General features: G+C 36.9%; 2 protein-coding genes across 5 annotated transcripts in view; one reads left to right on the forward strand and one right to left on the reverse strand.

The window, feature by feature from the left end:
* The first annotated feature begins 7,108 nt into the window (after positions 1-7,108).
* Positions 7,109-10,128, forward strand: LSM8 (LSM8 homolog, U6 small nuclear RNA associated). Its single transcript, XM_063309521.1, has 4 exons — positions 7,109-7,245; positions 8,332-8,372; positions 8,876-9,003; positions 9,896-10,128. The coding sequence occupies exons 1-4, from the start codon at positions 7,215-7,217 to the stop codon at positions 9,984-9,986; spliced, it is 291 nt and encodes a 96-aa protein (XP_063165591.1). The 5' UTR covers positions 7,109-7,214; the 3' UTR covers positions 9,987-10,128.
* A 69-nt stretch (positions 10,129-10,197) lies between these two features.
* ANKRD26 (ankyrin repeat domain containing 26) overlaps positions 10,198-26,775 on the reverse strand; it is a 70,343-nt gene continuing 53,765 nt past the window's right edge. For 3 of the 4 annotated variants that reach the window (XM_063309518.1, XM_063309517.1, XM_063309520.1), the window contains 2 exons: positions 12,936-12,981; positions 10,198-11,449 (listed from right to left, as the gene is read on the reverse strand). In XM_063309518.1, the coding sequence (XP_063165588.1) occupies positions 11,301-11,449; positions 12,936-12,981 (195 nt within the window). In that variant the 3' untranslated portion in view covers positions 10,198-11,300. Of the gene's footprint in view, positions 11,450-12,935; positions 12,982-23,614; positions 23,770-26,775 lie in introns of those variants that run through there. The other variant, XM_063309519.1, reaches the window with a different exon arrangement.

The raw sequence follows: 26,775 nt of genomic DNA on the forward strand, positions 1-26,775 counted from the left end.
TATAGTGACTCTAATGAATAGCCAGCAGCTATAAACACATTTGAGATGATTCACTTGCTTTCTTACATAGTCTTAATCTTTGTGAAGAAGTTACTTTCAATAATCAACAACAGAGATGTAAAACAGCCTTTTGTGTACTGAGTTTAAACTGAAGGCAGATGATGATGATGAGGAGGAGGATTTTATTTACCACCAGCTTTCTACTTAGTCAAGTACTTACAGTAGCAAATATGAAAACTATATAAAATAAGAACATAAATCAAATGGAAGCATTACATTTAAAAACTGCCAAAAGCAGTGCATCTTGGCTGCTATTCTAAATGCAGAGAAAGTGGGGTTTAAACACAACACCCAAGGGGACAACAGAGTACAAGGCTTTTTCCAACTGCTGTATAAATGGGCCTCAGAGACCCATTTCTTTTTCTTAAAGACCTTAATGGTCAGACAGGTGTGTTCTAATAGGAGAAACAGTTCCTCAGACAGAGCCTAGGCTGCTCAGAGCATTAAAGGTTAACATTAATGTTTTAAACTGTGTTCAGAAAGCAACTGGCAACCATTGAATATAACAGCATCATAGGATCTCTGTATCTTGCACTGGTTAGTAAGCTCATTGCAATATTTTGCATAAATGCAACTTCTGGACACTTTTTAAAGATAGGTCCATATAGACAAAGCTGCACTGGTTCCTGATCATTCATTTTGACTAACAGCTGGCAGTACCAGTGTTATCAGGCATGTGAAATCAATATACTTGTCATTCTCAGAAATGCTACTGTGATACATTATTGCTACTTGGAAATTCCTTATTTAGGTTGAGAGTAACATTTAATTTGTAAACTCTGTTTCCAAGTGCAACAAGGAAGATTAAATCACTGCACCTCAACTCACCAAAAAGTTGCAAAACTTTTTTTAATACATTCCAGTGAAATGTTCAAGATCACAGCATTAAAAAAAGACCACCGAGGTCAACATGCTTGGGAGTATAATGAAGAACAAAGGTAACTGCTAAGGAAAGAATATAGGAAGTACCCTGCAGTTAGTTTATTTACTTTGTTAGATTTATCTCACCTTTCCTCCAGGAGCTAAAAGTGGTGTACATAAAACCCCATCTTCCTGTTTTTCCCTCCTCCTATCAAGCCTGTGGGGTAGGCTAGGCTGAGAGAGAGAAACTGCCCCAAAATCACCTGGTTATTGTCAGCAAAAATCCTTGGCAATAAAGACAACAGCACTAACTATTCCATTAAAAACAATGATTTACATAGGGTGGGCCTTTAAGACAAAATTCAGTTCTCTGAACCCTCAGAAGTGAAATGGGCTGTTTTCTGAATCAGAAAACTTGAATTAAATTTAATCATATGGTCTATGTGCAAAATGGGCAAACTGCTGTATATCTCAGCTGCAAATTGTGCTGTTTATGGAAACAGATAATGTTGATCCTGATCCTTGGTACTAAGCCAAGAAAAACTATGTAAGGTTAAAAAAATTCAAGATTTACTTTTATTTTCAGTCATGACCAGTGATCAGCAAGTTAAAACATTAAGGTACAAACAGAGAGAAGATAAAAAAATAGCACTACTTCAGAAAAACATATTAAACAGCCATTCTTTTTAAATAACTTGGCCACATACCAAAAATGACCCTTTGCCTTGAATCAGAGGTATGCATTTTTTCTGGATTTCTCCATATAGGGAATGATGGATGAGGACAGAATCATCTGTCCCAATTGCTTCAGATACACAGGAACAACATTTCTAGAATTAGTCCACATAAACATGTGATATGAGACAGGATAAAAGAGGGCCATGATCAACTCCGCTGAGAAAACAGCTTCATCAGACTTTGATCTGCATTTTATACTTGACCCATTGCCAGTACAGGCTACTCATTGCTTCCTGAGTTTAGGACAGGGCAATGTCCCCTTCCCCCTCCCAACCCATTGGAAATGCATGCTACTCCCGCATTTTCCAGCTTTGATTCAAAACTGTTTTCCAACTTGAGCTACCTTTAGAGCAGAGGGTTCCAAAGTTTCTCAGTTCATGGTGCCCCTAGTGGTTCCCAAACTGTGTGCTGCAGCAAACTAAGAGTTCTGTTCATTAAGTAGTAAAAATATTGGTGAGTTCACTGAGACGCCCCAGAGTGATAAGCTCTGCTCAGCACAGGGCTGCCTTCATAGACTCAGTAGAGACTGACCAGATAAAATTATGCATCATATAACTTTAGCATCATATCAACTTTTATGAATTTTAATTTCTGGAATGAGTTTTAAGTGTTGGCCTGGAGCAGAATATATTATGCAACCATTTTTGCCCCCTTTTCCCCTCAAGTCTTCTGTCAATGTCATGTTTTTATTATTATTACAGTGATAACAGGCCTTTTTACTGAACAGGAAATGTCAAGATAGCTAATGACAACTAAAATACAATATTATCTATCAACTACCATAAAAATGTTTCACATCCACTGGAGGTGAACAGTGAGAAAGAGATGATAACTGAGAGACACTTGACAACATATGGCAAAATACTTTACGGTCTATTGAGAAACAACAAAGTAACAACCCAACCTCTCACAATAGGAGCTGTGTAAGAACATTATTCAGATGAGCACAAATGCATTGCAGCAACTCTGAACACCAGAAAAAGGAAACGGACTGCCTATATAACATCTAACATACTGTTACAACCACACGGCACCACTGTAGCACACAAACTAATTAAAGTCCTCCAAAACATCTTAAGTAAACCAAAAGGCCCAGTAGCCCAAGAAAAGAAAAAAAGGAGTCATCTACAACATACAGGGTAAGGACTGCAACAGCCACTATGTACGACAGACAGAAGACTAGCAGAGCACATCCATGAACACCAACTAGCAGTCAGAAGACATTATGAAAACTCCTTAATCTCACAACACCTGGACAGACTCAACCACAGTTTTAACTGAGAAACAGTGAGCATCCTAGACCAAGCCAAATCCAAAAACGTTAGGGAATTCCTGGAAGCTTGGCATTCAGACAAATCAGCCATCAATAGACACATAAAGATAAACCATACTGACACACCATTCAAAAAAGACAATAAAAAAAGCTAAGAAGGAAACAAAAAGACCAGAACACATCCCCTCCAGCAGCCAACACCCAGATAAACAGGGATTAACACCCAACAAACAATCAAGCAGAAAACAATACCTTAATCAAGGAATTACCAAGGAGAAAACCAACCCCCCACCAAAACTGGAATACAAGCTACTGTATATAAATAGGGAGCAAACCCCACACTTACTTACACTGATAATATTGCCTACCTGGGTAATGAGATGTCAGCAAGCAAACAACCAAGCTAAGAGAGCACCAAGGACTCCACAGATACATATTTCCTTGATTTGGAATCTCAGGTCAGTAATTCAACAAAAGTATCAGAATCCCAACATTGCCTTGCTATTTAGGATTTCTAAGTCCCCAGCTCAAAATTAGCATTAATTCATCACAAATTGACCACCAATAATTCCATTTGTCATTTTGCTCTTTTATAATATTCGAGAAAGAAAACACACACACACACACAATATCCACACAGAGTTTTTGTGCCTAAATCAGATGATGGCATTCCTTTTCTTTAAAAGAATGATCTAAGTGGAATTTTATTCTTTTGCTGATAAAGAACTAGTCCTGGATTACCACAAAATTCTTCAAAAACTTAGATCCCTTTATATTTTCAGGAATCTTTATTACTTTTCAGCATCCTTTACACAAGCTGAGTGAACTGAACTGGAACATGCAATATCTTAAAGATTTTTTAAAAAAAGTTATTTTAGTGTTAATAACATACTAAATCTTGTAAATATGTACATGCAGTTACATTATTTTTCTTTCTAAGTATTAATTTATTTTGGAACCTATGAAACAACAGTACACCTCTACACAAAGTGTTCTGTATTGGTATTCTGTGTGAATGTGTTTAAATTTAAATATGCAGAAAAAAGCAAGTGAATGCAGTTTTGATAGTGAGCACAGTCCATATAGAAACATAGCTACCTATCTTGTCCCCAGGGCTGCATGTTCATATAACTGTAGTAAATGATCCTTTCCCCACTCCCCAAAACCCCATGATTTTGTTACTGAATAATTCTGCTCAATTCAGAAACTGTTTATAATACTTAAGACTCTGCGTGGATGTTCTTTTATTTTGGGCATAAGCAATGTTGTTGTTGTTGTTGTTGTTAGTTGCCGTCGAGTCGTTTACAACTCACAGCGAACCTATGTATAACAGAACAAAATGCTGTTCGGTCTTGTGCCATATGCCTGACTGTTCCAATGTTTGCATCCATTGTTGTGGTAACTGTATCAATCCATCGCACTGAAGGTCTTCCTCACCTTGAAATCTGCCCAAGGCTACAGAAGGGTAGTTTTCATGTTGTAACTAGAATTGCCCAAAGTTAAACTGAGAGCTACTCTGAAAGTCCAATACTGTGGTTGTTTAATTTTCAACAAAAACTTCAGCAGGATGACAGTAGTATTTCTCTGTAGTATGATCCATCACATATTTTAATGTTAATATTAGATTTTACTACATTACCAATTACTTCAACGATTGTAGAATCGTGCTTGATTGCATGATTTTGTTAGCCTTATATGAAAGATGTTTCTAGTGATAGCTGCTTCGATATTTAATGGGCATTAATTTAGAAGCATAAATAAACCTTTTCTAAACCAGACCCCTACTTCGTTATGGCTACCAGAAAAGTCCCCGCACAGGTTGGGTGTTATGGGAAGTCATGCCAGAAACTGGAAAAACAGACACATCCTATTCTAAAAGAAAACTTCAGCAAAGAATTCTCAGCTATGTATGCAAGTGAGAATAAAATAATTTCCCAGAGTTCTATAAATTGAAAAGCTTTGGGGGGGAAAGCAATTTATTGCATTGGCCCTTGATCCCAAGGAAACATATTTCTGTATTATAGACTTAGAAAGAAAATAAACCATAAAAACAAATGACACTCCATTATTTCTCATTCAAGGGGAAAGCTTGACTGATTTTGATTGGCATCATTCATTGAATACATTATTTCCATTCAAGAGTTGATGGAAACCAATAATTCCTTTTGAATTACTGCTTTTAAAAGGATATATCTCTGCATTCAGAAACTGCACAAGAAGATTCACTTGGTTAAGAAATTAAAAATAAATGTTTTAATACTAAGGTTAATAATTACTATAGCATATCATGTCCTCTGCTAAAAACAAATTTTAATTCTAATAACACTGGCAGGACAAGCTACTATATATAAACAAGAGTTACCTAGTTGGGTAATGAAACGTCTGCAAGCAAACAACCAAGCTAAGAGAGCACCAAGGACTCCACAGATATTTGGAAATAAGGCCTACTGAGCTCAATGGAATTTGTTTCTAAATATGCATGTACAGTATACATTGCTGATATCGAGAAAAGAGCATGCATCCGTTCCTGCCTGCATTCCACCCTTTCCACATAAATGATGTATTTTGGATTATATACTCTATTTCCAAGTTAGTGTGCTAAAATACGGAAAGCCCTTTTTTTAGTATTTACTGAATATTGCTGATCAAGAAAAAAGGATTCTTCAGTTACCAGTGTTTAGAATGTGAACAATTTCAGCCAAGATCCCCAATGTAACACTTGCAGGAATCAACACACCCACAGATCTCCCTCTTAACATTCTGTTTTATCTCTCTCTTTTGTTTTGTGACTGCAACCTGCCTCCCCATGGCAGCCAAAGCATTCACAATTTGTTCTCAAAATTCAACATGTGTCTACTAGCCAAACTACTGGGGGATCTGACGAATTCCTACTTTGGGTATGCCACCAAGATGCCCCCTGAAGCAATAGCCAAATTTATGTCAGGCACACATTTACTGTTTTGGATGACTTTGTAAAGGAGGCTTTGTGCTCTGTAGAAGGAGGAACTGAGTCTAGTTTCCCAGTGTTGCATTCAGATTTCTGTTAAACCAACATGGAGTATGGCATGGCTACTAATACGAATTTCTTCAGTGGCAAACTGCTTCAGCCCCTTACTAATGCCTTTTTTGTTCTAATGAGCTTTTCAGCTTGAGACAGATTGTATTCGTACACGCCTTGCTTACTGAATGAATCCCTTTTTTCCATTCGCACAGTAAACTATACAATAACGGGCCACTTTCACTTAATATGGTACACCTCAAACTCCCATCCCCGCAAGGTTAAAACCAAGCAAACCTAGCATGCTGTGCAAATGCATCTGGGAGTGAAGGTGGTGCCAGGATACTGCCAGAATGCGGGTGTGTATTGGACGGGGGCTTGCGTGGAACAAAATCATTTTTCCACTGCGTCTTGAAACACACGGATTTTATTTCTATGTCAGCCAGGCTAGGAAGACCTATTACCTGTGCTTCTGAAATGCAACTGAAGTAAATTGACGGTGGGCTGATTTTGTGCGTAATTCTGCGGCGACAGACGCTTTCTTGCACTGAACCATTTCTCCCCACTCAAATAGACCACTAAGCCCTGGACTTGGGAAGAGAGAGATGAGAACTAACAAATCCGAGCTGCAAAAATCCGGACAAGCACTGAATAGCGGCAAAACGGACCCCGCTACCTTCCCTAGTCCGGATTTTTGCAGCCCAGATCGGGCACTCGCCCACCTCTGAACAGCAGAGAACTCGGTCACAGCCGCGCTCGAACATCCCCCACTCCTGCTCCGCCCATCGCGAATGATCGCGAGAAAGGCCGATAACATCCGGCCACCATAGACTCGCCCGAAGGCCAATCCTCTCTCTATAAGTCTCTGCTTTGACCTTTAATTCTGTAGGAATGCTGCTTCCGGGTATCCTCAAAGTCATTTTTAAATGAACTCCGTATTTAATGAACCTTCTGAGGCTTTCTTTTCAGTTTGTAGAGAGGTGTGTCAAAATATAGGTCAGCTAATCATAACCATTCTTTTGTATGGGGAACTGTAATTTTCCTTAAGAATATGGAACCTAAGAGACCTTTCTCAGCGAAGAGACGGCTATTCTACATCTATTCTACATCTTGGGAACAGGTCCGACGCATGCTCCGCGAAACTGTAACGTCGCGCGCGCGCACTGATCAAAGCTCATGCCCGGATGCCACGTGACAGGACTTAGTTTCTCGCTTGAGATCGGGAGATCTCGCGATAGCTTATCTTGGGCTACAGACCGTAGGATTACAACAGGAACCGTCGCTATGACCTCCGCGCTGGAAAACTACATCAACCGTATCCTTCCGTTGCTAGGTTTGCGGCGAAACTACGCGAGTGGTGAAATGGCGAAGCAGGAATGGGATGTGAAATTAAGGCTTTCAGGGGCTCCGGCCTAATTTCGTATTTCGTCAGTCTTCGCCCTCGCGCCGCGCGCGCGAGGGGACGTTCGGCGGGTTGCGATTGGCTGCAAGCTCTGCCATTCTCTTTTTTTCAAAATCGGCTCCGCTTGGATGATTCGATTTCTCGCGGGAAGGGGCGGGCTTTTCCTGTGGGATGAAAGCGACGCCCTGGGCGGTGCATCTCACCTGCGGGGAGGGGGGCTTTCTTGAAAAAGGTATTGCGTTGCTCATCTGCAATGGGGGTGGGGCTACAGTCCTATCATCCCCAGCCAGCTGGCAACCACTGGCCGAAAGGGATGAGGTAGGGAAGAAAGGAGTTCCCTGCAATCTTCTCAAGTGGTGGTTTCCTATTACGAGCGAGGTTTGCTGGATCAGCAAATTTGGGTTGTATGGGGAATTGCGAAGTACATGTGTAAGGTTAAGTCAAGCTTGCCCAAATGCGAGTTACATGAATTAAGATTAGCTCCTTACATATTGTTAGGGAAGGTTTATCCAACCCTTTTTTTTTTAATTCAGCAACGTACAGAAACATGCACTCAGATGGAGCTCAATCTCTGGTGGTTGCATTGTTGCAGTTTTTGAGGTGTTTCCTGTTGCTGCCTTCTAGGATTTTTTAAAACTACATAATCTTGTTTATCACCTTGGAATGCCTAAATCGTCTGTCCAAGTGCTCACTAGAGCTGATTTTACTAAGTTCTGAAATCAGACTAGATATTGCTACTTTGAAGCAGCAGGTATAATCTGATATAGACAGATACAGAAACACACACACTACATGCATGCATGCATGCACAAACATCAATTTTTTGTACAAGGAAAAGGTGGCATTAAAATTGCCAGAGTATTGGTTTTGAATGGGGGAGATCTAGTTTCTTAAAGTGCTCTACCACATTAGCAAGAGTAAGCTTATCCTTATTGGCTGTGTGTATATGTGTGCGCGCACACAGCCTACTTTAAGATTATTCCTTGACATGAGTTTCAGGTACTGTTGCTGTGATTACTTCAGATGGTCGAATGATTGTGGTAAGATTTCCTCTTAAACTCTTGTTCTTTTCTAAAATGTTTGACTTAGATCAGAAGTGGGCTCTTGTGCCTTTTTTGCCTGCCATTAGTGTTAAAATCTCTTGTTCAGGAACTTTTTGCCCATTGTGGAGATAATCGATTGGTGTGATGTCCTTATTGTGATTACAGCATGGGCATCTAAATTTGCAGTTAGCTGTCAGCCATCAATCGAAAACCTTAACTCATTTGGTGGGAGAAAAAGTGTGAGCTGAAATAAGTGGATGTAATTGATTGGTGCACAAAACTTGCTGGTGGGCAAAACAAAAAAAACAAGAGCCCAGACCTGGGTATAATTATTCAAACCTCATGCTTTAGTGTTGATATATAATTTATTCTAATCCATCTAAATATGGGTTGTGGGGAGATTTTTTTAAGGCTGAGAAACAAGTATTGTGACAAATTTGTTTTAAGAATGAAGATTTGAGAATTTGGTACATTGCATTAATTTATGTATCTATTTTTAGGGAACTCTCAAGGGCTTTGATCAGACAATCAACTTGATTTTGGATGAGAGCCATGAAAGAGTATTCAGTTCTTCACAAGGAGTGGAACAAGTAGTATTAGGGTTATACATTGTAAGAGGAGATAATGTGTAAGTTTTTTTGATTTTGAAGATAATGTTATCCCAGCTGCAGTTAAGGTATGAGACCACCCATCATTTGAGCACCTATCTGGAAACAGGGTTATTGGTATCCTTCTAAGGCAGGAGTTCCTAAACTTTCTGCCATCACACCTCCCTTTAGTGTAATTTTAATGTACACACCTCCCCTAAAAATCCAAACACCATAATGAACACAAATTGTAACTATGTAACTAAAATGTTCTTCGGACCTCCCATGGACTGTCTATACTTCCCCAAGGGAGGTACACCTCACAATTTGGGAAATTCTGCTCTAAAGCTTTTCATGTACTCATTGATGAAAATTCACTTTCCTTTGCCCCTTCCAGCTTACACACTAATATTTGCATAGAATTCCTTTTATAATCCCACCAGTGTTTTTTCTCTAGTCCTCTGTTTGTTAAGACCACCTCTTCTCTAATGTTCACAATCGGGCTTTGTCTCTTATGTACCCAGGTCATGTCAGAGTTCGATACTCCCTCTTCATCTTTTGTATGTCTCCTTCAACTTACTTTTGTGTATATGTATATGACTGCAATCTAAAGGAGAAAAACAATTGCCCAGTTTGCTTAGTTTTTTTTTTAAACTCATATATTTTGAACAAAATACTTTTCTCTGTATTTGCTGGTGGAAGCTATTGTTTCTATTTTTTTTAATGTGAAAGTACTTCAGTGCAATCCACTTCTTCAGGCTAGATATTATACCCTTCTTTTGTAGAATTTCATTAAAACTTTTCAGTTTGCTGCGAAGTATGAAAAGAATATTAAGTAGAAATAATTATTTTTGTGATAGAATGGCTTGCAATTTCTATCAGTGTTTAATTTAAAAAATGTATTTACTAGAGCAGTCAAAATTTCTTTTTCAGGGCTGTAATTGGAGAAATAGATGAAGAAACAGATTCAGCCCTTGACTTGGGAAATATTCGAGCAGAACCTTTGAACTCAGTTGTACATTGAAAGAAAAAAGACAAGGACCGCTGTACAGAATTATTTATACAATGACATGGCTCCTTTTTAAAGTTCATGTAATTTAGATCATTTATACTTATTTTTTACTGTTATAGCTTTATGTACATTAAAGTATACATTTTATTACTGACTCATGAAGTATTTAGAACTGTAAATAAGCAATGGGAAAAAACAACTTTAAAATGCTATTATCTAGAAGAAAGTTATAGCTTAGAACATAGGAAAATGAAAATTTGAAACTGGGAAAAACATTCAGAAACATCAGTGATTTTTAAATTTTATTAAATAAGTCACATTAAATACACTGCATAAATAATGAAAAATATTTTTAATTTCTTAAAAAAATGACGGGCTTTGTGCCACTGTAGTTTACTATTCCATTTTAAATAATGGAATGTAATCATATAGTGAGGATGATTTCCAACTTTATGAATGAAACTTCCCTTTCCATCCCCCTTCTGAGGTTTAGTGTGGAAGATCCTTCCACTCCTTCGGCTGGGTCAGGACAATTAAGAAACAGAATTCATTCTGCTACCAGCTACTATTCTTCTAATGAATGGGGATGCTTAAAGTTGTGGTTTATCTGGTTTTTATGGAAGCTTTTTACTTGCTGACTTTCAAAATTAATAGAATTTCCAGAAACTCTAAACTCTGCACACGCTGTATCACTGAACGTTTTCTATCTAAAGGACACCAGATACCTTGTAGCACCACCCCTGAAAAATTAAAAAAACACAACAACCTGGAGGTAGAAGATAACCACTAGTTCAGGATATACAAAATGCTGCTAGTTCTCCTGTTACAATTAAATCATCAGTGCATTTTCAGCACTACTTAAAAATACAAATCAGAAGTCTCTTGGTGCTACTGCTGGCATGGCATATTATCAGTATGGAATGCTTAATGCTGTACCTATGTGAAAGTGATTAATAACAAAAGTAGGAATTGCCAGTGTATGGAATGCAATTGAGGGCATAAAGTAAATGTATCAGAAAAGCACAGTATCTTACCTGACAACATGCAAATTAATGAATACAAGCAGGTGTATGTAAATATTTCAGGAAGGGCTTTGGTTATAATTTACATATACTTACAAAACTTGAAAGAGTAACAAGCGGTTCTGTAAGACGTAGACTAGTATGAATTTGCCAAAGAAAAAATATGGGGGCGGGGAGGACATATTACAAAGGGGGGTCTTCAGGACTATGAAGTATTTTTCCAGATACAAGTGCACTGTGCCTGATAAGTGTCCCATTGAAAAGTTATGCAACAAAGTCAAATCTACAAGTTTGCAGAGTTTATTCAAATCATATAGTTTTTCTTTAAAACATCTAGATACTGCTGTGTTGCCTTGGAAACTTGATCTTGGTCTTTATTTGGGTTTTTTGAAGATCCATCAACTGATCCTACAGGGGAGACTCTAACAGATCCAGCATCAAGTTCAACTTTAGCTGAAAAACAAGAAGAGCACATGTTTTTTAGAGATTTTATAATATCTGGTAACAGACAATGGTATCAGAATGCATTATGAAAACTTTAAAAACTGCTTATTTTGCTATGGAAGAACAAAACACTGATAGAACTTTCTAGCTATGGTGTACATCTTTGCAAACACTACACACTTTAGAAATAAGGGCAACAGTTTTAACCCAAATTACCAATGTTATCCATACAGAATAAATCATACTGGAACAGTCAGAAGGAATGCTTTGAAATTATATATAGCAGAAACAGGTTACAAACTGCAATAAACCCAATAATGTAGGCTTTCTGGAATGCTTTTAATGGAGAAATTTTCTGTGGTCCAAAAATTGGCATGGTTATTTGATGAAAGCACTGAAAATTGTGTGCTTGCTTAGGAGAAATGGGAGGAATGTTAAAGTCAGATTTTTAGTTTAGATTAATTTTATCTATTAATTTTTCTAGTTAATAAATAATTTCATTTGATTAATTCAAAATGGAACGCATACAGATTGATTTAGACACTTTCCAATATGCAACAAAGTGGATATATGAGTAAGCAACTTGTAACAGGTTCAAATTCCATCTCAAAACTGAGTTTGTATGGATTAGTTTATTAAAGTAATTCATCTATGGTAAATTAGCATGCTATTGTGTCTAAAATCAATGGAGTAAGAACAGTTAGAAAAAAGCCATGGAAGATGGTTTCAATATTAGATTACTATGGCGAGATTACTATATGCAGAGTTGGAAAAATTCAGCACTACCCGCTATGGAAGAATGGTTGGCGAAGTTGACAGATTTTGTGGAAATGAATAAATCAATTTCTTTGATTAGAGAAAAAACTATGTTTTTTGCTGACTGGAAACCCCTTACGGACTTTTTGCGCAAAAATGAATTTGTGATTTATGGTTTTGATGATTGGACAGGATAGATTATAGAAAGTAATATGATGTATTGTTAGGTTAAAAAAAATACTGTACTTATAACTTCTGTGAAGAATATTGGAAGCCACTTCTCATATATTTCTTTTCTATTTAACCTTTTTCCTTTCTTGTACTTTCTGCTTTTTCTTTGATTTCCTTCTTTTCCCCTTCTCTTTTCTTTATATTAGTTTGTGTTAGTATTTTTGCAGCTCTACAAAACAATTACTCATAATATTTTTTATGCTCAAATACTGTATCTAAAAATATTAAATAGACTGTTTGCTTCTTAACTTACATTACTGTGTATATTATACATTAGAATAATCATCCTATCAAGTAGATTAGTCTAATTATTTATCAACAGATAATGGGTTTTGTATTTTTATGTTCATAAAAAATCTTTGCTAAAGGTTTTCCTGTGCCTACATTTAGGTTCTAAAACATGCAACTGCTGTGGTACAGTGTATTGAAATAGTAGTATTAGTATCCTTTTCTTAAAACAAAACAAATAGGATGAGTTTTAAATTGTCAGCATATAGTTTGCACTTACCTTGATCCAGTTCTTTGGTGATATTTTTTTCTAATTCCATCTGCATCTGAAATTAAATTTAGATTATGATTGAAACATTACTAAACTAAAAATGTAAGCATAGTATCAGTTATGAGATATTTTAGCAAATTTCATATGGGTTCATCTCTTATTTTTTTAAAAAAATATCCCAGCTTTCAACTAGTTTGATCAAAACTTTACTACAATTTTATGAGTTAGCATTGATAGCATGATAATATCCAATTAAAGGTACACTTCGTAGGTAGCTTAAAATGCAAAATCAAAATGTTTTAAGGACTAAACTACAAGTTTGTGTTTGTGTATAATATCAAAGATAACTAAGGAGAAGTGCAGACATGTAATTTTAAAACATTAACCATGCAAGAGTACATATTTTTTGCAGGTGGAGTTTCAACACTGGTTGTGATGGCAATTTATCTACAATATGCACTATAAAAATACACTCATGTTTTTTTTCTTATTTGTATGCTTTGTTATTTATTGCTATATTCCAAGATACATTCTGAAAAAGACAGACAGTAAAGCAATCTATACAGAAGTCTTAGTTTCTGGCAACGCATTTTCATGCGCTGATCACTTCACATGATTTGTCAGGACAAGGGAAATCCAGTACTAGAATGATTTCATTCAGCTTAGAAACACTGGCAAATATCCTATAGAGAATAACAGAAGAGCCTGTGGAGGCTGTACTTGCCATGGAGGTAAAAAGAGAGGTGCATATTTGACTAGGGTTTGAAGTACACGTTATTTTCACAACGTTGATTAGTTACTATTCCATCAGCTGACATAATAAAACATGCATTATTTTAATTGGAAATTGCACGAAGTACTTTGTGCATGAAGTACCATATGGAGCTGCAGATTTTGTGCCTGATTGATTGCACATTTAATGAAACTATCTGGAACCATCTGAATAGTAGCTAGTCTGGCCTATCTGGTGACTGAACAACCTGAGCACCAGATCTTCAAAGGAATTTGGAAATCTAGGCCTGCTAATCTGGAATCCACTACAATTTCTACTGGTGGCTGAAAACTAGAGAAGTTGTTCAAGTACATAAGAATATAAGTGCCCTGCAGGATTGGTCCATGGCCCATCTAGTCCAAGTCTGTTCTCACAGTGAACCAATTGCACAAGGAAGCCTGCTAGTCTCCCAGCAGATGGCCTTCAGAGGCAGTACTGCCCTCAAGGCTAGTAGTCATTAATCCCCATTGAGTTCCATGAATTGGTCCAACCCTTTTTTGAAGCCAGCCATGCTGGTAGGCAGCACCACATCTCACAGTATCAGCACCACACTTTCACTGAATTAGGCCAATAATGGGTTGAATGAAGGTAAAGAAACTGCAGATTAATCTAGAGAAGAGAAGGAAGATTAACTAATAGGAACTTGATAGATTGAATATTGTTATTCTCTTTGAAGACATAAGAGTCACAACTTGGGTCCAAGCTTACCCACAGAATCTTAAAAACGAAGAGTGCACTTGCACAGTGAAGATTAGTGTGCCAACTACATCATTCTGAAGATGTCTTACCTGGTCATGATGAAACATGCCATTGTTCTATCCCATGTGGTCTTACTATAAAGTACTCTAATAAATAAGAATACTGGTTATGACCTATAAAATCTTACACATGTTGAGACAAAGCTAAGTGAAATGCTACATTCTCCTATATTTGAATTTACTCAAACTATTAAAAACACTTCTGTCTTGGCATCATCACAATCATATATGGTTTAATGTGAAACATGCATTCTCAGGTTTGGAATTCCCTGATATCTTGTCCTTTATTATATTTCTGCCAGTAGACAAATATATTTTTATTTAGGCAAATATTCTATATTTATTTATTAGAAATTTTTGCAAGGGAGCCAGTATGGTGTAATGGTGAAGACATCAGGCTAGAAACTGGGAGACCATGAGCTGCCTTAGGCACAAAGCTAGCTGGGTGACCTGGGGCTGGTCACTTTCTCTCAGCCCTAGGAAGCAGGCAGTGGCAAACCACTTCTGAAAAACCTTGCCAAGAAAGCTGCAGGGACCAGTCCAGGCAGTCGCTAGGAGTCAACACGGATTCAAAGGAACAAATCTATCTGTTCTATATATAAGCTGCTTTGTTTACTATGATGGTTTTAATTAATTAAGTGCTAGGTTTTGCCATTTTTATTTATTATTAATAATTGTTAACCACACTGAAAGATAGTATATAATTCTAATAAATACTTTCCCTGGCTTTTTTTTCCAATTCATAATGGTTCTTAGTCTCAGACTGCAATCTTAACACTGGACTGTAAGGGAACACTCACAAAAGATTAATATATTCTTGAAAAAGTTATTTATTACTACAATGCATGACAAAAAGGTTGTTTCTGAGTAGCCAGATTGTCAAGAGTGCCTCAGCTCCAAGGCCTGTATTATGTGAATGAAAGAGAGAAAGCCTGTCCAGAAAGAAAAAGAAACCAAAATTTGCAGTATGAGTTAATGCTACATAAAAAACTACTTCAGTCCTTAATAATTGAACTGCTTACTCTTGCCTGCTCAATCATTGCCCTTTCCTCCTGAAATATATCTATAATGAAGAGGAACTCTACAAAATAATAACAATGCATATTAATGTATAATTTATATAATTTATAAATATAATTTATAATTTAGTGATTTATTAAATTTATATGCTGTCCAACTCTCAGCGACTTTGAAATATTGAAAAGTTAAATAAAAATCTTTATGAACTCTTAAATTTATTGATATGAGGACAGGGAAAGGGAAAAGATAACAGAGGAAGCATAGCAGACACACTAACAGTGCTGTTACAGCTCCATTAAAATCCTTCCTAGAATTCTGATTTTTTTTAAAGAGAGTTTCCACTAGATTTAAGAGTTTTTCCACTAGATTTTTTAAAAACTCTTATCTGGAATGAAAATAAATTTGGAACGTTTGAAATCTAGGGAAAATTGCTATCTGTGGTACATGGGGGATAAACAGAGTGTAACTGCTTTCCCCTGTAGATACTCATGATTAAAATGAAAGTCCTTTCAGTTGTTGAGTCATAGGTCATGTCATTTAATTTCTCTGAAATTCTTGAATATGTGTGGCATAGAAAACTGAAATGGAAACAGCTGAAGGTCCATGAAGTTTGAAGATGTCTTGGATATTTCTACAACAGGTATTATGCTTCACTACAATGAGTTTAGTTCTGGTAAATTTGCCTAGGAAACTAGCCATGATATCTAACCTGGAACATAGTTCTACAGACCTCCACTTAGAACAGCCATATTTTCAAATCAGATTGATTTGCAATTTAGATTATTGAGGTACTATGAACAAGGAGATTACTAATTAAAAAGCTAAATATGAACCATACTGAATTAGTAAAATGACTATAGTTTTCAATAATGCCTAGCAGTTAAATACATACAACATAAATAGCTTATTTGTAATTATTTTACCCATAACTATAGTTTTCATTACATTATTTACTCATGGTATAGTGCGCAGTGTTTATCAGACACAGAACAGACGTAATAGCTTAGTACAAGAAATCACATGTTATAAAGCAATACTGACTACACACCTTGTTAAGAATCTGGTTGCAGAGAAGACAAGGGAGAATTAAGACTTTTGATCAAGGAGCTGAAGAAGTAAAGAACAAGCCATAAGTGTATAGTATTTGATGACAGAAATGAAAGTGACTAACCTACAAAGGAGCATCAGAAAAGAGAAGTGTTATCTGCTTTGTGAAAAGAAATGGTAAACTACTCTGGACGATCCAATTATGCACACTTAATTAGGTCCAAGACAATTCAGTGTGACTTATTTCTAAACAAACATACAAAGCATCTGCCTGCTCTACCTAGAAAGCTGACTTCAAAAGAAATTACTCATACTGGTCCTAATAAAATCAATATGGTACGTTAGTCAAGATTACTGTTAACTATTTCAAACTTCAATGAGACGAAAACATGGCTAACTTCCTCTAGATTCTAGCTAGAATTTCTACTGAGAAATAGGCAGCAATAAACTTCATAAAGAACTCTAAGCTCTCCATTTGAATGTTTTATCACCTTTCAAATGGCAACAGCTCAGCAATAATTTTGCTAAAAGTTGATACAAGTTCATAGAGTTGCGGAAAGAGGAACCCCCCCCCCAAACAACTTTAAGGGTTCTTGAGGTTATTATATAAATGGTATAAAAATAAAAATATCTTGATATAAAATACATGGTTTGCATTGCTTTAATGTTTATGTAATGTTTATGGTAGCTTTTCATTATTTATTAAGATCTGCATTCTGACAAAAACATGGATAGATCAGGAAATGAAACCTACAAATAAGGTAGTTGGAAAATGTAATTTACTACATAATCCTGAAATATCATTTGTAAAAGTAAATGAAAAATGTAACTGTCTGTAGTACTCAATTTAGTATACAACTATTAAAATATTTACCAATCAATTTAAAGTCTTTGTACACATCAATGTACTTATAGGTACACTGATTTGTACCAAAAGAAATTCTGTTCTTTTGAAGAGTAACCTAGGCCCATCTTTTATGATTTTTCCTTGAGCTTATGAACTAAACCCAGATTTACTGTAGCTGCATACAACTGGGTGGTGGAAGAAGAATTCCTTGCCCCTTCTCCCATAACAGCTTCTTCACCCATGTGAAAATATCAGACTTGCTAAATAAATAGACGAAGACATCCATTGTGTAAATTTTATGACCCTTTATTATGGCCCATCCCCATTCAGAAGGGCCCGCTGAATTCTGTACAGTATTTTGTGGAACTGTCATGAGAAGTAGACAGCAAATTGCAGTTTATGTTCCTAAATCTCTGTTGTTACCCGAGGTTAGTGTTACAATGAGTTCTGACATTTGTGGCCATAATTCTAACCTTTAGCTAGATTGTTTACACTATAATGATTGTAAATCTCATAGGATATGTTGCATTATGGTGGTCAATGACCATAATATGGATTTTTCTTTGATTTGTTATCTAAAGGGAATAGTGGAGAATAATTATAAGAAGCTTAGTTTAAGAATCCAGTTATATTAAAAATATGTACCCTTTCCCATCAATATTGTGAAGTATATGTCAGAAAGCTGTAATGTATGTAAATTTCAGGTGTATTCTGATTTATTTATGTATTTGATTTATATAGCTTCCCCTCTCACATATGTGACTCTAGGAGGCTTACAATAAAATAGATAAAAAACAAAAAATAAAAAATAAAACACTTGGCAGACAGGCATCATCCAACTAATTATCCACACAGCCAGGAGGTGAGCTCAGTCATGTGTCCAGGGCTCCACGCTCAGGCACAAAACCAAGTTCTGAACAAATTAAAGATGAAACTGAAGAAAACTCGTCTACCATGTTTGAGTTACATTAACATGGTCTCTGATCATTTTTAGAGATCACTAAATATAAAATAGAATTCCCCTTCCCCATAAATAATATTAATAAAGTACATTTGTTTATTAACGTTAAATGTTTATTAACTTCTGAATTACTTTTGCTGTGTTTTTAGCTTGCACATGCATATCTTTTCTTTGGTTACTTAAATTTTATTCATCAAATTATATAGGTTACCAGATTACATTATAGTAATAAACTATGTTTATGTTATGCAGTGGGAGACCCATATATCCCTATACGTGATGTGATCTTATCATGTACCACTCACTGGGATCTTCTCCAGTGCACATTTAGTACTTTGCTTTTTGTACTTTTTCTCAATTGCAAATCCTGCCAGACTGCCTGGCATCCCAGATATAGACAGCTGCTCTAGGCAGAAGCACAATATTATTTTTGGTCTTTAGAGGGGACTTCCTACAGCAAAGGATCGTTACCTTGTCGTGGTGCTGGAGCTTGAGCACCTCAATGATGCCATGAGCTAAACCGTGAAGGGCCACCCAAGACGGGAAGGTCATGACAGAGAGGTCAGACTAAATGCGATCCCTGGGGAAGGTAATGGCAACCCACCTCAGTATTCTTGCCGTGAAAACTAAATGGATCAGTACAACCAGAGATATGTCGGTATACCATCGGAAGATGAGACCCCCAGGTCGGAAGATGGTCAAAATGCTACTGGGGAGGAACAGAGGATGAGCTCAACTAGCCCCAGACGTGATGACGCAGCTAGCTCAAAGCCGAAAGGACGGCTAGCGGCCGACGGTGCTGGTGGTGAACGGCGAATCCGATGTTCTAAGGATCAACACACCATCGGAACCTGGAATGTAAGATCTATGAGCCAGGGCAAATTGGATGTGGTTATTGGTGAGATGTCAAGATTAAAGATAGACATTCTGGGCGTCAGTGAACTGAAATGGACTGGAATGGGCCACTTAACATCAAATGACCACCAGATCTACTACTGTGGACAAGAGGACCACAGAAGAAATGGAGTAGCCTTCATAATTAATAGTAAAGTGGCTAAAGCAGTGCTTGGATACAACCCAAAAAATGATAGAATGATCTCAATTCGAATTCAGGGCAAGCCATCTAACATCACAGTGATCCAAATATACGCCCCAACCACAAATGCTGAAGAAGCTGAAGTAGAGCAGTTCTATGAGGATCTGCAGCACCTACTGGACAACACGCCTAAAAGAGATGTTATTTTCATCACAGGAGACTGGAATGCTAAGGTGGGCAGTCAAATGACACCTCGAATTACAGGTAAGTATGGCCTGGGAGAACAAAACGAAGCAGGACACAGGCTGATAGAATTTTGCCAAGACAATTCACTCTGCATAACAAACACTCTCTTCCAACAACCTAAGAGACGGCTTTATACATGGACTTCACCAGATGGACAACACCGAAATCAGATTGATTACATCCTTTGCAGCCAAAGGTGGCGGACATCTGTACAGTCGGTAAAAACAAGGCCTGGAGCTGACTGTAGTTCAGATCACGAACTTCTTCTTGCACAATTTAGGATCAGACTAAAGAGATTAGGGAAGACCCACAGATCAGCTAGATATGAGCTCACTAATATTCCTAAGGAATATGCAGTGGAGGTGAAGAATAGATTTAAGGGACTGGACTTAGTAGATAGGGTCCCGGAAGAACTCTGGACAGAAGTTGGCAGCATTGTTCAGGAGGCGGCAACAAAATACATCCCAAAGAAAGAGAAAACCAAGAAGGCAAAATGGCTGTCTGCTGAGACACTAGAAGTAGCCCAAGAAAGAAGGAAAGCAAAAGGCAACAGTGATAGGGAGAGATATGCCCAATTAAATGCAAAATTCCAGAGGTTAGCCAGAAGAGATAAGGAATTATTTTTAAACAAGCAATGCGCAGAAGTGGAAGAAGACAATAGAATAGGAAGGACAAGAGACCTCTTCCAGAAAATTAGAAACATTGGAGGTAAATTCCAGGCAAAAATGGGTATGATCAAAAACAAAGATGGCAAGGACCTAACAGAAGAAGAAGAGATCAAGAAAAGGTGGCAAGAATATACAGAAAACCTGTATAGGAAGGATAACAATATCGGGGATAGCTTTGACAGTGTGGTCGGTGAGCTAGAGCCAGACATCCTGAAGAGTGAGGTTGAGTGGGCCTTAAGAAGCATTGCTAATAACAAGGCAACAGGAGACGACGGCATCCCAGCTGAACTGTTCAAAACCTTGCAAGATGATGCTGTCAAGGTAATGCATGCTATATGCCAGCAAATTTGGAAAACACAAGAATGGCCATCAGACTGGAAAAAATCAACTTATATCCCCATACCAAAAAAGGGAAACACTAAAGAATGTTCAAACTATCGAACAGTGGCACTCATTTCACATGCCAGTAAGGTAATGCTCAAGATCCTGCAAGGTAGACTTCAGCAGTTCATGGAGCGAGAATTGCCAGACGTACAAGCTGGGTTTAGAAAAGGCAGAGGAACTAGAGACCAAATTGCCAATATCCGCTGGATAATGGAAAAAGCCAGGGAGTTTCAGAAAAACATCTATTTCTGTTTTATTGACTATTCTAAAGCCTTTGACTGTGTGGACCATAACAAATTGTGGCAAGTTCTTAGTGGTATGGGGATACCAAGTCATCTTGTATGCCTCCTGAAGAATCTGTATAACGACCAAGTAGCAACAGTAAGAACAGACCATGGAACAACAGACTGGTTTAAGATTGGGAAAGGAGTACGGCAGGGCTGTATCCTCTCACCCTACCTATTCAACTTGTATGCAGAACACATCATGCAACAAGCTGGCCTTGAGGAATCCAAGGCTGGAGTTAAAATCTCTGGAAGAAACATTAACAATCTCAGATATGCAGATGATACCACTTTGATGGCTGAAAGTGAAGAGGAACTGAGGAGCCTTATGATGAAGGTGAAAGAAGAAAGTGCAAAAGCTGGTTTGCAGCTAAACCTCAAAAAAACCAAGATTATGGCAACCAGCTTGATTGATAACTGGCAAATAGAGGGAGAAAATGTAGAAGCAGTGAAAGACTTTGTATTCCTAGGTGCAAAGATTACTGCAGATGCTGACTGCAGTCAGGAAATCAGAAGACGCTTAATCCTTGGAAGAAGAGCAATGACAAATCTCGATAAAATAGTTAAGAGCAGAGACATCACACTGACAACAAAGGCCCGAATAGTTAAAGCAATGGTGTTCCCCGTAGTAACATATGGCTGCGAGAGCTGGACCATAAGGAAAGCTGAGCGAAGGAAGATCGATGCTTTTGAACTGTGGTGTTGGAGGAAAATTCTGAGAGTGCCTTGGACTGCAAGAAGATCCAACCAGTCCATCCTCCAGGAAATAAAGCCAGACTGCTCACTTGAGGGAATGATATTAAAGGCAAAACTGAAATACTTTGGCCACATAATGAGAAGACAGGACACCCTGGAGAAGATGCTGATGCTAGGGAGAGTGGAAGGCAAAAGGAAGAGGGGCCGACCAAGGGCAAGATGGATGGATGATATTCTAGAGGTGACGGACTTGTCCCTGGGGGAGCTGGGGGTGTTGACGACCGACAGGAAGCTCTGGCGTGGGCTGGTCCATGAAGTCACGAAGAGTCGGAAGCGACTAAACGAATAAACAACAACAAGAGGGGACTTCACATTGGAAAGGTTTGAAAACTATACCTCTACATAAAATACATCCAAACTGATAATCTGATACAATTCAGAAGTTCTACTACAATACAGTAAAACACTGATATTTGGGCTCAAATCTACCACAAAAATAGTGTAATAATCTATTTTATTGTATTCTATTTAATTAGTATTTAACCAATCTGGAGCAAACTTCATTTCAACAATTGTTGTCAATTGTCACATTATTCTTAAAACAGGTACTAAATAAAATTCATCCTGAAGTAGCTTCCATTCAGTAACATGTGGTTATCAGTTGAAGGTTGGTTTTGTAAACCCATACATAGGTGATGTATACAACCTCGGATTCAAACTGCTTTGAAATAAAAAATACCCTCTTGCAAAATGTTCTGAATACTCATATTTTGAACAGCTATTTCAAAATACAAAAGAATATTTTGAATCTCAGATGAAATGTTTACACTCTGAATCAAAATGTTTTTAACATCACTATTATATACCCACATGCACTATGCAATAGTGAGAATCTGAAATATAATACCACTTCCCTTGTACAAATGGTGAAAAATACACAATTCATGCTGTACTGTAACTGTCACTGGGCAGTATCATGAATAAATATATATTAAAAAAAATCCAGAAATTAAATATTTATGTTGCAGCAAACTATTATTTTTCTAAATGTTTCATTACAATTCAGCTTTGCAAACAAATATTTCCTTGTATATTATGAAGTCGACAGATCAAATAATAACTATCAATAGTACAAGATAGGCAACCTCCTAGCCATATGGGCACGTTCAAACGGATAAAAGATCCTACTGATCCAAACAACTGGGCAGGCTCATACTCACTACAAATAGTGAGGCCCTAAGCCATTCAGAGCTTTAATGATCAACACTAACATCTTAATTTGTAATAGGTGTGGAGCACAATGGAAATGTGTACTAGCTTTGGAGGAAGGAAATGAATACTAGCTTTGGAGCTGGTATTAAACTGTCCCACTAATTACAATGGAAGCAAAACTGTTCACAATATAAATAAAGGTCAGAATAGAACAGAGAAAGATGCTTCTGTTTTTTCTGCCATCCTGTGAGCATAGGTGTGGCAGAAATTTGGACAAGGTGGTCTGCAGATCTTCCCAAAATTCACAGGAAAATTATTCCATCAACAAACACATATAAAATTACAAAAATAAAAGTCTGCATTTTTCCTATTTTCTTTAAAAACCATGGTTTGAAGTAATTATCTCTTAAGCTAAAGAAGAAAGAATACTGCATATGTGTATGAGAAAGGCTCACATACAGCCTAACTTGGTAAGTTAAGGCAAGTTTATGTGAATGCACCTGATGCTACAGGCAAAAAATTGCATTCAACTACTGAACACAATCTTCCTGATTAATAGATCAAGTTATAATTTGAGAATTGTTATTGTGAACAACAGAGAAGCCTGAACACACTGAATTTCAAACCACTTTACTAGCACAAACTTGAGCAACTTTACACTAAACTATCATAGTATTTTTATGAATTTCCTCCCACCAAAACTGCACAGTTTGGTAATAAGGTGAATTCAGCAAACATGAATTTAAACCCCTTTATAAATACATACATAATGAAATTTAAAAATTACTAACCTACTTGCTTTTTCTCTCCCTCTTTACATGCCTTATTCTCATTCTGCCTCCTTCCACTTCCAGTTTCTTCCTCACTCATGTCTAGTTTTTCTTTACCTTCTCTGTCTCTCTTTATCGATTTCTTTAAAACAAAGTAAGAAGCTTACCTATTTTGTCTATCCTAAAAGCAAGTATTTTCCCCATCATCTCCTTCTTTTCCATTATTCACTGTTTTCACTTTTCTCCTTATGTATCTTCATTATTGTTTGGCTTGTTTGGAGTACAAGCTTTTAAGACAGATTGCTTACCTGTAATGAACACTGCCAAGTGGTCAGAACCGGCACAGACTGTGTTGAAACGGTCTAGAATGTTAGAAAGGGCAGCTGGACATTCCACCCCTTTCTCTGAGTGCAGAAGGGTCTAGACTATGTGCACAGCTCAATGCCTTCCTGTCCAGATTTTACAGGTTGAAGATTAATAGATGACTAGCTCTAATTAGGTTAATATGTTTGAAGCTTGTTCCAAGTTAAAAAAAAATAGAAGAAAAAATGCTTTCCATAAGGTAATTGTGAGCTTCACTTGGCAGAATTACCAGAAATAAGCACTTGCTTGGCTATCTGCAGCAATATGCTATCTTTACCAAATTAAGATTTCATTGTATTGTTATTGGGTTGGTGACTACCAAACCCCTAGGAAAAAAAATATTACAGTATATGTTTATATAGCACTGTATTGTTTTTTTCAGTCAGGGAAGCCTCTGAGAAGAGGAAGGCCCATGACTGAAGGACACAAAAACCATCTTACTGAAGTTATGCAAGTGGAATTGTGCTCCATTTGACTTCATTTCACCAAGAAAGCATGAATTAAACGGCCTTAATTTGAATGCAAACATCTGGTTCTGTCTACTTAAAGACAAGAATTAAGGGCCTGCTCCCATTTTCTAACTTTGGAAAATGCCAGAATATTTATTTGTGCAAAGATAGAACTCATATGCACAACTGCACAAAGAATTAATATAACTTAGTTTTTATGCTGACTGCCAGTTTTCTAGGTAGGTGACATTTTAACTTTCTCTAGAGAGTAATATCAATAATTTATGATACTACCCACAGCAGACTGAACCTACTGCATGACTATCTTCAGCCCACTGAAAATGCTGCACAGAGGACTGAAGAGTACAAAGTGCCCCTACTCGATGAGCAGGGAAAGGGGAAGGGGATGCCCAAACAACACTCCATTTCATTTCAAGTCCCTTGATGCTCTACGTTGCATTTTGTGGGAAGGGAGCTGAAGAGAATGCTTTAGGAGGGAGCAGAAAAGTCTGCTTATGCCAATCCAGTATCACACACACACATCTGAATCCAACCCAGTGCTTATAAAAACAGTACAGTATTGCTCTATTTGGAACACTGTTCATTATTAAAACTGAATAATGGAATACTGAGCTAAAATAAAGAAAATTTATTTATACAAAATAAACAGAAAAACCAATTCACATGCTATTGAATTTCTCATGGTTTTGAAGAATAATTCTTTTCTTTTTGTTTTTGCCCTTCATCTTTTCTCTCTTCTTGAGGAGAAGATAGATTATTAGGTACTACTGCAGATCTCAACATGCATTTAACTGTACTGAACAAAATAATACAGAATGATATAATTGTCATTATTCATAGCCAATGTCAATGAATGAGGCAGGACTGAACCTTGAAATTAATCAAAAAGAAGGTATATCTTTTAATAATTTCTCTCATATTATTGTATCAGCCTCCTTTAAATAGCAAAATTGGCTTTAGAGTAGGGAAGGAAAAACAAAATTACAAACTGAAACTAGAACACATTTCATAGTAAAATCTAATAATAATAATTTCTAATAAGAGCATATTGTGCAATGTACTAAGGACACAGGAAGATAACTAGAAAAATTGGAAATGTGCCTCTTACTGTTATCAAGGCATCAGCCAGGTATCTTAGTCCTTAAGGACTCCAATTTAGATGGTTCACACATGGAAACTGAGTTTATGTGATCTTCAAATATCTTTTCCTGATTTTTTCTAACCTAGCTTTATATATTATATCTATATCTATATATACACACGTACATATATTTCCTTCCTTCCTTCCCTCCCTCCTTTGTATGCTCCTAAATCTTCTAGACTCACAGTGGCTTAGAACATACTAATATACAATTAAAAAACTTCTACAATATAATAAAATATTAAAAACTGTATTATTACCTCATCTGTTCTTTGTTTCAAATTATATTCTGTGGCAAAAAAGCTTAATTTTTATGGCACATATTAGTATAATTTAAATGTCAGTGGCAAGGTTACATACATTTATCAAGGTAGTAACTGTGCTGTGACATAAGACAGAGAAAGAAATTGTACTTTATAGCTGTACAATTTACTAACATCATGTTGAAGTCATGATTTAAAAGTAAGCAGCTTTTTTAGGGTATTGATACATCTAATATATCTTTGTTAAGTTTTCATTTTAAAAAGATTATTAAGCAGATATATTCTCAATTTATAAAAGGTCTAAGAATTTCTAAGGTAAATTGAATAGTAGGCATGGGATAATCAATTGATAGAAAGAAAAAGAATACAAAACAAGGAAGAAGCAAAATTGTAAGACAAAATCTTTTGAAACTTAAAACAGTGCATTACATTGAAACTACAAGTCTACAAGAATAACAACTTAGAGCAGGAATTGCTTCATTTTGGTCTTCAGTATTTCTAAAACCTTGACTAACAGGCGACATCATTCAAACAGACATCGATTTCAGTGCATCTGTCCAATCTGCTCCAGAAAGCCCCCAACTTTGAAATGAAGTTTGGTTAAGTGTGTTGTGTAGTAACTGTCTGTGTGTGTGGGGGGGAGGGGAGAGCTAGAGCAGGGAAGGGTAACTTATTTAGTAGTCACATTAACAGATGCAAACAACATTAGGTAGAATGGACTAGCAAAATCAACATGTCTGCTTTGCACAGATTCTGTGGGTTCATAAGGCATAAACCAGACCTGAATCCAGACTAACATGAAGTAGTTTAAGTGAGAAATTTAATGCTTCAGAAGACTGCAGAAAACCAGCCAACCAGCTTGTAAAAACACCTACTCTCTTTTTTTTGAGTTTGAAAGCACCATGGTCAGA

The sequence above is a fragment of the Candoia aspera genome, chromosome 7, assembly GCF_035149785.1.
Source record: "Candoia aspera isolate rCanAsp1 chromosome 7, rCanAsp1.hap2, whole genome shotgun sequence".
NCBI lineage: Eukaryota > Metazoa > Chordata > Lepidosauria > Squamata > Boidae > Candoia > Candoia aspera.

Excerpts from the sequence above, each read along its gene's own strand:
- LSM8 (XM_063309521.1), top strand. The coding sequence starts at position 7,215 with ATGACCTCCGCGCTGGAAAACTACATCAACC. Across the intron at positions 8,373-8,875 it reads CAGATGGTCGAATGATTGTG|GGAACTCTCAAGGGCTTTGA; the intron begins GTAAGATTTCCT and ends ATCTATTTTTAG. Across the intron at positions 9,004-9,895 it reads ATTGTAAGAGGAGATAATGT|GGCTGTAATTGGAGAAATAG; the intron begins GTAAGTTTTTTT and ends TTTCTTTTTCAG.